The sequence below is a fragment of the Callorhinus ursinus genome, unplaced genomic scaffold (genome assembly GCF_003265705.2).
Source record: "Callorhinus ursinus isolate GAN/ISIS: 27379988/994484 unplaced genomic scaffold, GSC_fseal_2.0 scaffold7, whole genome shotgun sequence".
In the NCBI taxonomy this organism is placed as follows: Eukaryota; Metazoa; Chordata; class Mammalia; order Carnivora; family Otariidae; genus Callorhinus; species Callorhinus ursinus.
Window position 1 is genome coordinate 25,604,007 of NW_027397069.1, and position 12,408 is coordinate 25,616,414.

Sequence of the window (12,408 nt, forward strand, 5' to 3'; positions counted from 1 at the left end):
AGCACTGGTAAATTCTATTTTAAACAGTTGAATTTCTTAAAAATCAGTGTATAAATTTAGCTTATTATATCAAACCATTCAATGTATTATTTGTTTTCCTCTTTGGTAGTCCGGAGTATGTGCTCCAAAGGGGCAGTTATAAACGATGATTCTCTGGGGAAAGAAATAATTGAACTTCTATTCATATTTATTGATCTCATTCTTCTTTTATATATGTTTTATAATAGTACAGTAGGGAGAGATGTATCTGTAGTTTTTGCTAATAGGTGTGTGATAAAGTTTGGAGAGTGTTGGCATGCTGTTTTACTGAGGTTAAGCTAAACAATGCTAAATATATAATTAAAATATAAAGTTTTGAATAAATAAGCCAGATCTTCTTTAATTTTCCTCATATTTATATCTGCACTTAAAAATGAAAAGGAGGGACACATGGGTGGCTCAGTTGGTTAAGCACCTGCCTTCGCTCAGTCATGATCCCAGGGCCCTGGGATTGAGTCCCACATCGGGCTCCTTGCTCAGTGGGGAGCCTGCTTCTCCTTCTGCCTCTCCCCCTGCTTGTGCACTCTCTCTCTCTCTCTCTCTCTCTCTCTCTGACAAATAAATAAATAAAATCTTTTGAAAATAAAAATGAAAAGGATTTTGACCCTCTAGAAAGAGGGACTAGTTTGGAAAATAAATAATAATTCTTTATCATCTGTGTCTAAAAAGTTAGCCTTAAATGATTTGAAACCATTTTCCATTATCTCTGATAAGGCATTATATTAAATTATATTATCTTTACCATCTCCCCCACTCCAAAATTTTCTCAATTCCGTTGTTTGCTCATTTGAGGAGATGCCTTTGGAAGAAGAAGATATTCACACAGATAAAACGAGAATAAGCAAAGGTAGAAAGGAATAGCAAGAAGAGTGTTGAAGTTTTAAATCCCATGGTTTCATTTTGGACAGTGTGTTTCATTATTTGATGCTCTTAAACTCCATTCAAGAGACAGTTCGTAGTAGACAGTCTTGTTGAGGTCGGAGAGAGAAGGGCAGTAACGAAGGTAAGAAAGAAAGCTAAGTGAGTGAGCCGTACAAATATTTCTTGATGAGTTTTTGCTGGAATGTAAAAGACGTTGTCACTGATTTATTTGAAGAAATCTAGAGGGAGAGGCAGAATATTGAAGATATGAAGTGACTTATGGTATTTTTTAGCCTTTCTTTATGTTGAAGAATGACATGAGTTCTATTTTAATGTAGGTAACTCAGAATGCCTGGCATTATTGATAAAGCTGAGGTTTTCCCCTTCCTTTATTTTAGTACTGACTTGAGAGCCTTATAAATTAAAAGAAAGATGCCAGTAAAAAGCGGGAAATAAAGATATAGATAAGAAATTTGAAGACTAAAAAAGGAAGAAAAAATTCAGGGCACATTTGGAGAGTTGTTTTGTGAGGGAGGGGAGAGGATAGGTATGGCAGTAGCTAAGTTTTTAGGGATGGAGGGAGAGAGGGCAGAGGTTGAAGGAGACCATGATTTTTGTTTGTTTGTTTTTAAGATTTTATTTATTTATTTGACAGAGAGAGACACAGTGAGAGAGGGAACACAAGCAGGGAGAGTGGGAGAGGGAGAAGCAGGCTTCCCGCGGAGCAGGGAGCCCGATGCGGGGCTCGATCCCAGGACCCTGGGATCATGACCTGAGCTGAAGGCAGACGCCTAACAACTGAGCCAGCCAGGCGCCCCGAGACCATGATTTTTATAAGATAGAAAAGAGGAAAGACGTCAGTTGAGATTGGAGCAATTGAGTTAAGTTAGAGGGTTTAGAAATGCAGTAAAGGTTTAGAATAATGTTTGAGAGAAATAGGAAAGGGATCTGAGGAAAAACTTCTTTGTTTTGGATTAGTGGGCCACTAAGGACCCAGTGAGACCAAGGGATGGATCCATTCTGGATGCCCTTCCTCACCCATAGTCCTATGTATCTAGAATCAAAAGTGCCAAGAGAGTCAGTTTTAGCACTGGCTGAAATTTGGGGCTGCTGTGACAGAAAAATAGGGACAGAATTTCAGATGCTGTGAAAGAGGACTTGAGATCACCAACTGTGGAATTTAGCCTGAGTTAGAAATGTGAAAGGACAAGTGGAGGACCCAAGGGACCTGGAGGCATAACTAAATCCTAGAATGATATTATAAGTATGCTATAGTTGAAGAGAGAGAAGGATAGATGGTTTGTGTGATAAGGTAAAGTATTTGAATTTTATTTCATAGAGTGTTTTACTGAATGATATGGCCTGTTAATGGGGCCAGGAGCAGGTAGCTGAAGTGTAGTGGGAGTGAAAGTCATTTTAAGTGCCTCAGTCTAAGAACTAAAAGGCTCAGCAGTTGGGTGATCATCTGCATCAGCACAAAGACACACAGATGATGGATGGCAGCACTGACCCACAGTTAAGTTAAAGATGTTTGCCATTGAAGGAAGGGTCCCATTCGATACAATATAAAATCATGGGACAGATGGCAATAGTTTGATGCTGGATCAGGGAGAAGTATGAGAACAGGTAGATGACAGAAGGGTTTATATTTTATGTGGTGACCAGTGATGACAGAGGGGATAAAACTAACTGGCCTATGGCTCCAAACAGATTTGGTATAAAGTTGTTTCAGTGCAGGTGTTAGATGAGGCCTCACACAGTCAGCCTGATGTAGGCAAAGACGGACTAGTTTTTTAAGGTTTTGTATGTAGGGATGGGGGCAGGCCCCTTGTACAGTGTTTTTAATGAGTATGTTACTCTGTAGGGCTAAACATGACAGGGAATAGAGGGAATAATGATTCTATTTCATCCTCTCAGGGAACTAATACAGCTAAATAAATGTATCTTTCTACTTATTTATTTGTATCTACTACTACATTTATTGCTAGAAAAACACATTCACTTTCCACCTACTCTCCCTTTCTACTTCAGTCCATTTATAAACAAATCAAGTATAATTAGGCCTAATAATTGTAAAACACTACTCAATTAAAAAGAGAGAGGGAGAGAGCCGGGAGATTTAAAAATAATATAGAAATAACCAAGGACAGATGTCACTACCTTAAGAAGATGCAAAAATACCAAAAAGTTGTCTTTAGCAATCTTTACATCTACCTCTTCAACCTTTTCTAGTTAAAACAATTTTGCATTCACATCAATGTGTGTACTTTATCCAGATCCTGACCCAAACTCTGGGGAGAGTGGGAGTGGGGATTAGAAATTTGAACACTGACTAAACATTTCATGAACTATTTTTAAAAATCACAGTAAATAATCCTATTTAGAATAAACTTCAAAGTGATTTTTGTTACACTGTCTTGTGTATTTGGCCATTTTATAGAACTCTTGTCACTGCAAATAGGTACTGTAACTAACTGTTGGCCTTCCTAACAATACTTCATTACTTTACCAAGAATTGATGGCATCCTCACTTAGTGCAAATGTGACTTTCACTCTATTTTAGCACTTTAGTAATGCTCTAGTTCAGAAAGTAAGCAGCATTAGACTTTCCTATTATGAATAACTGTATTTTTAAAAATATATTTTAATAAGTGGTAAGAACAGGGATAAATATGAAGAATACAGACCCTTTTTTGTGAGGTGCTTATGTGCTAGTAGAACTTTGTACCCTTAAAAAAAAAAAAAGAACTATGTGCCCTTTTTAGAACACACTGTTCAATTTTGCATCTAAGAGTCTTTGTTTATGTTGTTTCATTTGTCTAAAATGCTTTCACTTCCTTTCTTTTCTAGCTTTTTTACTGTTTTCCTAGTTGACCAAGCTCAAAAATTTCTGTTGACATCTTATCTGTACTTCCCAGTAATGCTGTAGTTAGTAATTTATTAGTTGTTCATTCGAGGACTACTGAGTCCTTATTAATGTACCAAATACCAAGATAGGAAATAGGCATTGAGTGGAGAGGAAAGGGGAAGGATACAAAATAAATAAGATGGAGTGCAGTTCTTCCTCTTGGGGTACTCCCTGTATAATTCGACAGACATACCATACGCAAATGATTAGGTTGCATTGTGATAAGTTACAGAATGACTTCACTCAGGAAGTCATACTTGAGAAGAAAAGTTCCAAGAAAAAGTGAAGGAATTTCTAGACAGAGAATCAAGTGTCCAAAGTTATGGAGGCCTACTATGTTTGGGAACTGAAAACTAGTCATATGGTGAAGTAAAGGAGTAGGGGTAGAAAGCATAGAAGTATTGGGGAAATTAGGTTCTCTCTCTTTTCTCAGCATTTTGTCTCTAGAAGTAGAAAAGCCTTACTTCTTACCCACAATGCTTAGTTTGTTTTTCTTGCCATCAGCCCATTTGTACTTGTATACCTCTTATTTCTGTTGTTAAGCTTCTTAAGGGTAAAGACTCATTAAGAATCCCTTCTTATTCATACACATTTCTTCCAAAGTGTTAAATGTTACATTTTTGTCATGGTAGGCTTTCAACATTTGTTGAATACTAAATTTTAAATCTTGGCATTTGATGTGATCGTGCTGCTCAGAATAATTCCTATCACATATATGCCTTTTTTTTTAATTTTTTATTTAGTCTCTCATTTAATTTCATTGTGACCTGTGATGTTATGTATTTTATCAGTCTTATTTTTCTAGTGTCAATAGCTGCTCTCCCAGGATCAGCAAGTAGAAAGTAGTGGAGAGAGAAGGATACATACAGTTACAAAAGGATAAAGTAAATATATAGCTTTAAATAATCATGTTACTTTGGGTAAAACTCCCAAATTAAACGAATGTGAACATTCATAACCTTAATGATTGAATTGAGGATGAATACTGTGATATATGTTGAAGGTGGCACAGGTCATGGTCCCATCATGAAATGATTAGCACTCTGGACTCTGAAGTTGATGTAGGTCAGTCTGAGAAGGCATAAGGCAAAACATGTTGATCTTAAAATCCTGAAGATTTGGAAACTACAAAATGTAAGCAGGCTAGTAAGACGTTTCAATCATTGAGGAAAATATAAGTAGAAAAAGAGAGAGAGAATCAATTATGTACCTGACATGGGAGATATTTGACTGCCTAGAGTAGAGCTTAAATTTTTTTTGGAAAACAAATTTACTTCTAGGATAGGGCTAGGACATATCAGTGATTTGAAACTGATTCTTTGGATACTTTGCCAAAAATGAGGCTTCCAACTTTGCGAAGTTGAGTGGTAGAGAGAGCTTATATCCAGGAGAGTAAATGATACCTCATTGGAAGTGTTCTAAGATACCTTTATAATGCCTATATTATCTGAGTTCTTGCAGAAGCAACTTGTGTCTCCAAACATCTCCATGCATTTATACAAACCTACATGGGCTGATTGGTGTTCACATATAGAAAGTAGGTAGATTTTTCCAAATTTTAGGGCCCCAAAGATGTGGAGGAGAGATGAAGGAAAAATGTCTTTTGGTAACCTCTCTGACAGCATTACCCAGGGCAGTTGGTAAAATTAGCAAATGTTTTTCACATTTTATGTCCAATTTCATTTTTATGGGTTACCTGAAGATGTCTGATAGCCACAGCTTTAACATACCCTAAATTGCTTGGTTTTGTTATGTTAATAGATTTGTATATGTATATATACATAACCTGTTGTTTAATCTTTAGTACATACTAAATATTTACTTAATACAGCAGTAACGGAATGAAATTAAGGCAATTAAAATAACACTAATTGTTATATGTATGCTGTTCTTAATTTTCCTGAGACATTTTATCTTTTTCTCTTTAAAAATGGCAATTCTTAACTCTGCTCATTAAGCAGCACAATGAAAGAATTACTATCATTTTTTTGCATGAACATTTGTCATGTTGGTCATGTATTTTCACAATGAAAATTGCTCACTTACTTGATCTTCTGTGCCTTGAAAGATTATCAGCTTAGAGTTGCAGTTTGGTGCTCATTAATTTAGTTAGGGTTTTAGTATGCTTTAACTTTTAATTTTCTTAAGAGAACATCTTTGTCTTTAGTCTTTGAGAATAAAAGGATTTAGATGATTATAGATATGTGTGTATTTCTGTATGTGTATATACATACATACTTATATATATATATACATAGTGGTACTCCTATTAATCTATGAAAGCTAATTTATGTATTTTAATAGTAAGAAATTGAGACTTTGGAGAAATTAATATTTTCATGCATGTTCATATCTTTAGACTAAACTTTTCTAAATTTTCCAAAGAAAACCATGCAAATATATTTTATTTTTAAACTCTAGCTTTCTATCTGGTATATTTTTGATATGTGATAAATGCAATTTTGTTTGGACACCATATTCTGAAAATAATAATAGTAAACCAGGGTGGCTAATAGTTTTCCACAAATTCAGAACAAAAGCAAACAAGTGTGAAATTTGAATCCACATGATTAACATGTACAAAATTGATTTGATTAGCAATTTATTACAATAGTTAGCAGTCAAGTCACTTTAAAGTATCACTGTACCTGTTAACTCATGTTCTCAGACTCAGGAAGCACTTAAGTTTGCACATTGAAATAAAAGAAAGGTACAAGCTTTAAATATTGTTAATCACCACCTTGCTTCTTTATCACTAACTTCTTCTGCCTTGCTTTTCACAATGCTTTTTACGTTCCTTTTAACACTAGAGAAGTTTATGCTAGAAAAAAGAAGCAAAATGCAAAAAAAAAATATTGATATTGTTTTATGTCAAAAGGTCTGCACCACTATTTTCTGTGAAGGAGAAAAACAATTGAGCCAATAGCCCAAAAACTCTTATATACATGGATGAACCAGTAAGGACATCTTTTTCCCCAAAAAATAGTATTTTAAAATGCTTTGCATCATGTTTCTACTTCACCTAAAGATAAAGGACCCTATTTGCTATACATTTTTAAATGTGGAGGGGGGTTTGGTTTTTGTTTTGTTTTACATTTATTTATAGGCATATTACTAGAAACTCATTTTTCTGGCTTTTATATGTCATATTTCTGACATATGTATGTATATGGGTGTGTATCTATGTCTGTCCATACATATATACATATATATGAAGAAAATACAGAACTGGAGAATATCAAATAGATTTTCATTATCTAAAATGGCTTATAATTGGTTGGAAATTATGTTTCTTTTGTGTTGAAGTTTTAGATGATGACAGCTTTTATTAACATTTTAAGTGTGTCCTTTTTTTTTTTTCCCAAAATAACCATTTATCACAGCATTTACATAAGCAGTAAAATTGTGTAATTGCTATTCACTGGAAAGATTTTAATTTCAGATGACACAAATATATTCAATAGCATATTTTTATGTAAAATGTATATCATTTACATTTTCCTTAAGACATTTTGTGAAGATGTTGATTTTTCTGGGACCATGCTGCTGCAAGTTGGTTAACAAAATATTTTTAGATTCTAACATAGAGATGAAAATGCTCTGTGCACTTCCTAAACTTTGAAATGGAGAAAACTAGGCCTGTCTTTTGAGAAAAGATTCCCCCAGGTTGTATGTTTTCTGTATGCTTTTCTTAACATATTTGCTAACAGCTTTCAATTACATTTCCAGATGATTTTTTCTTATTTAGAGAAGAAAGGGAAATTGAAAAATGACTTTTTTTTAGCTTTTTTATTTTTTTTCTTTTTTTACTTTAAAAGTGAAAATGTCCACAGATAACTACATGCCATTATTATTCATAATAATAATTGCACTATCTATACAATTTATATTATTTACATTTTCTTTATAAAACAGCAGACTGTTTTCTGTCATAAAACAAATCTGGCTTGTATTGAAACAGATATGTCGTCTCTTAAAAGAGTTTTAAGGTTTCCTACTTGCATTGACTGTCTTAAGCTTTAAATCAATGTCTGGCTCTTAATTTTAGTAAATGGCATGACACACTATATCCATGAAGAGCTTTTGACAAAAACTTATTTATCAATCTTTCTTTGCTGTGTCGTTTACTCAGGTGGCTTCAGTTTCCCTTTAGTAAAATAGTATCACAGTGCTGGTGCTAGAGTACAGAACAATGTTGTTACTGTGAACGCATCTTCTGCAGATAATATCCTGTTCCCTTTCTTTGTTGATATTTTTCTTTCTTAAACTTTGTCGCTCAGAATATCTTTAATGCTAGCCAAGGAGTCAGGGATTTGGACGTATTTTCATGGACTTCCAAAGCTTTTTTTCCCCAGGTGAGTTAACTGTAAGGAACAGTCATACATTATTCAGGTATTTCAGCATGTATAATAAATTTTACCTTCTACCTTTTGAAGCCTTTGCTTACGGTTAATAAAATAATTTTTGCCAAAAAAGTGCTACAGTTGAGTTTCCCTGGTAATCCTTTTCCCTCTACTTTTGCCAAAGAATGTATTATTAGTTCAAGTTAAACTTTTATGTGACTTCAAGTTTGCTGTATGTAATTTATGACTAGCTTCTCCCACAGTGACATCCACATCTGGCTTTCTCAGAGCTTGCTTATTTCAGTGGGAAAGTCTCAACTCTGTGGCTCTTCTCTTCTTCCCTTAGCCTTTCACAATGCCCCTTTGGATGTTCATCTGAGAATGGGGTGGGAATGCAAGGAGAAAAAAATAACACTGCACTTCATCAGTTTCACATGCTGGTCCCCAGGTCTTCCATTTCTGTACTGAATGAAGCATGTATGTTAGGGTTGCTTGAGAATGACAGCTACAGTTCTATGACCTTTTTTTGTCTATTAGCTCTTCTTATACTGCTTAGTATAAAAAAATGGATAGACTTTGTTTTACATTTATTAATTTATATAGTTTGTTCAGTAATATATTAAATATTTTAATAGAAGTTCTCATATATCGCCTTTCACTGAATAACTTGCAATTGTTATTAGTTTTTGCCAAGATTTACCTCTTAATGTTACACTAAATGATCAAAAGTTGGAAATATTGTTATAACTTAGTTAAAAGCTGTAAATATATCATTGAATACCAGTGAAATTGATTTTTCACTAAATATATAAATATATATAAATATATTTGCTTGTTGTTTTTGACATCATACCATGTAATTTTTTAAAAAATGAGTTGTAAATAGGACTGATATGCCTCTTCCAACTATGAAATAGCATAATGTATGTATTAAAATTGATTATTCACAACTAGACATTTTTAAATGTTTACTGAAAACTTTGTTAGTATAGTAGCAGTTTAAAGTTTAGACCCTTACTCTCCATTTTTATTTTGAGCATTCTCTTTGTATTCATATGTAAGTTTTTACAAATGCATATGCATGGGTAAGTACGATGCATATTTTAAGTTTATTTTAGATTGTAAATCTAATCTAAATTTTTCAGGTATTTAAAATTCTCATTTCCATTAAATTGCCAATGTATAAAGAATGTTGGATAAATACAGCATGACAATTACATTAACTAAATAAATATTATCCCTAGTACCTATTTGTATATTTTTAAATTGGTGAATCACCATAATGAAATTTATACAATATTATGTGAAGGTTAATAGTGGGTTTAAAATTTTCCCTGACCATATGTTGAATTAAAGTTACAGGTACACAGAATTCTTGAATCCACATTTTTTTTAACCTCAGGATTTTATTTTTAATTTTTTACCATAGAAAAGACTCTTTAGTATGAGACTACTTGTAGTGATAGAGGGATAGAACTATTCAGTATTATTTTATCTTGCATAAATGTTAGTGGTGGTTTTTTTTCATTTTTATTCCATTTATATGACATTACTAAATATTAATTTTAACCTGATGTTTGAATAAGTGCCCCAGTATGGTCATCTTTTGTTGTATTTAAACATAAAGCAATTTATAGAGTCTCTAGTACTGTATTTAAAAGTACAGTTTAAACCTGTCTTGAAGGAGTAGTAATGACAATGGAGGAACCCGCAGTATGGAACTTTCCTTTACATGTTGATGGGAAGGAAGATGAGCAAATATGAGGAGGTTATTATTTCTCTTCATTGCATTCACATAGGAAACAATTTCATTCAGATTCAACAGAAAATTTAGGGCATATCCTTTTCTTTCATTTTAAGAAGTAACCCTTTTATGTCCAAATGCATTGTATTTCTGTAAAAATGCATCTTTGATATTATTTTCTGTACTGAAAGTATTATCATCTTTTTCTGTTAATAGCATTAATATAATGCTGTTTAGTAATGGCCTAACAAATCTAGCAAAACATTTTTATTTGTATTAAGAAAGTATAAGTTGTTAAAATCTTAGAAGCACTCTTAATTCATTCATAACTAGTAAATATTAAGATACAGTTATATTTTATGCACATTTTTTTCATCATTGCTATCGCTATTAATAAATAAGTCTCCAGAGTCTTCACACCTGTTTTCTCTATAAATAATTATTACAGAGTGAAAGGAAATGAAAATCTAGACTTTTTAACCCATACCAACGTACAGAAATGCAGTAATAATGATTCAAAATTATTCAGTTGTGGTTCACAGAGTATATTTTTTTGTTGTTCCTACTGTTTAGTATTTCGTTAAAAGATAAAAATAAAATCAAGTACTACCATATTTCTTAAACTGTGGTGGGCAAAACCAGAGGTTCATTTGCTCTCCCACTAACTTTTCTTTTCTTCACCTCTATTTTAAGTATTATTCAACATTGAAAAACTGAAAGATTCTTTAGTAGTGGTATTAATGTATATATTTCTGTTATCTTTGGATATGTATTCTCTTGTTTGATAGTATTATAGACTTGCTGTAAAAACTATTAATAAGAGGATGGCAAAAGTGATAATAGATTGTATTTTGTTTATTTTTTTTTCCTATTCAAATTTTCAGGAACCTAAAACTAATACTGATGACTTTTTCAAAGATATAAACTCCTGCTGCCCACAGGAAGCCACAATGCAAGAACAAGATATGCCGTTCTTGCGAGGAGGGCCAGGCATGTACAAGGTAGTGAAGACGGGACCTTCCGGTCACAACATCAGAAGCTGCCCTAACCTTAGAGGTATCCCAATTGGAATGTTAGTTCTGGGAAACAAAGTCAAAGCAGTGGGAGAGGTATGGATTCTTGTAGCTTCATGACTTCTAAATTATTCCTTTTTAATATAATACAACGAGAGCATCTCTTTCTTCCAAAGGTTGCCATTTCCATCCCAGGTTTTTAAATGTTAATGTTCTTTATCTTTACTTGTATTACAAATATTACTAACATAATTTTTCTGTGTTTCTTTTTTAAGTAATTTTTTCTCATAATTATCCTTGTGAAAACAATATTTATAATAACAAAATGATTTGTATTGTATATATGAATGTTTGGTATGTGCATATATCTTTTCATTATTACAAATGTACAATAACATCATGGATTAACAGCACTTTAAAATATTTGCTATGAATTGGTATGGAGATGTAATACATACAAAGAGTTTCATTTCTTTGTTCCCATTTATGTGTCTCACTGAAGTCCTGAGCAAATAAAATTACTTTTCAGTCAACTGCGGCATTTGCCTCAGCCAATGAGCTTGAAGATGTAGTGTGTCATGCTATTTCTCAGCGTCAGGGTCATTTTCGGGTTGTATTATAGACATGACCAATCTAAATAATAGTTTGCCGTGTTAGGACATTTTAGGTGCCAAAAAGAAAAAACGAGAGAGTGCCACCTGTTTTGGGGTAATGTTTAAAGTTACTTAGGGATTATCCTGTGCCTTAAAAATTATTACTTTTACCAAAGTCATAAATAAGCAGTATTTTACAGAACTTTTTATTGATTTCTGTCTTACCTCAGGCTGTGGTCTTAATTTCAGAAACTAATTTCATGGTAAAACTTTCGGAATGATTACCCTATTCAAACACTTAAACTTGTTGCTGGTTTTCAGCCTGAGTGCCCTGAAAGAATCAAGCGAATCAATCATGCTTTTTGTTATGTACTAGGTAACCAATTCTGAAGGTGCGTGGGTGCAGCTGGATAAGAACAGCATGGTAGAGTTCTGTGAGAGTGATGAAGGAGAGGCCTGGTCCTTAGCTAGAGACAGAGGCGGAAACCAGTACCTCCGACATGAAGATGGCAAGTTGGCTTAAATTTGTGATTTATTCTGATTAACCTTTGAAATGCAGAAGTAAACAGCTTTTTTGTGTGTTTATTTTTTAGGTAAAAAGCAAAACTAAAGGTTAAAATCTTAAAATTGTTAACATTTGTTTGTAAAATAATGGATAGTGAATGAATGCACCCCATAAGAAGAGAATTAAAAGAAAATATGGAACATATGAATCCGTCTTTGAAAACCATGCTTTTTATTTCATTGATGTGGATTCATATGACTCATTATTCTGTGCCAGTCCAGGGCTGAATGTTTTACCCTTTCTGCCACTAAATGGAAGTCCACTTTTCAAACCATCAATCATAGTACTTCTCCCAGGCAATTTCATTTGATTGAATTTTGTCTCAGAATAGGAGCATTGGAT

General features: G+C 33.3%; 1 protein-coding gene across 11 annotated transcripts in view; it reads left to right on the forward strand.

The window, feature by feature from the left end:
* Positions 1 to 12,408, forward strand: part of MYCBP2 (MYC binding protein 2) — a 262,416-nt gene that overhangs the window by 176,234 nt on the left and 73,774 nt on the right. For 8 of the 11 annotated variants that reach the window (XM_025874720.2, XM_025874721.2, XM_025874722.2 and 5 more), the window contains 3 exons: positions 8,089 to 8,163; positions 10,780 to 11,004; positions 11,878 to 12,010. In XM_025874720.2, the coding sequence (XP_025730505.1) occupies positions 8,089 to 8,163; positions 10,780 to 11,004; positions 11,878 to 12,010 (433 nt within the window). The remainder of the gene's footprint in view (positions 1 to 8,088; positions 8,164 to 10,779; positions 11,005 to 11,877; positions 12,011 to 12,408) is intronic. The other 3 variants (XM_025874724.2, XM_025874729.2, XM_073894415.1) reach the window with 2 other exon arrangements.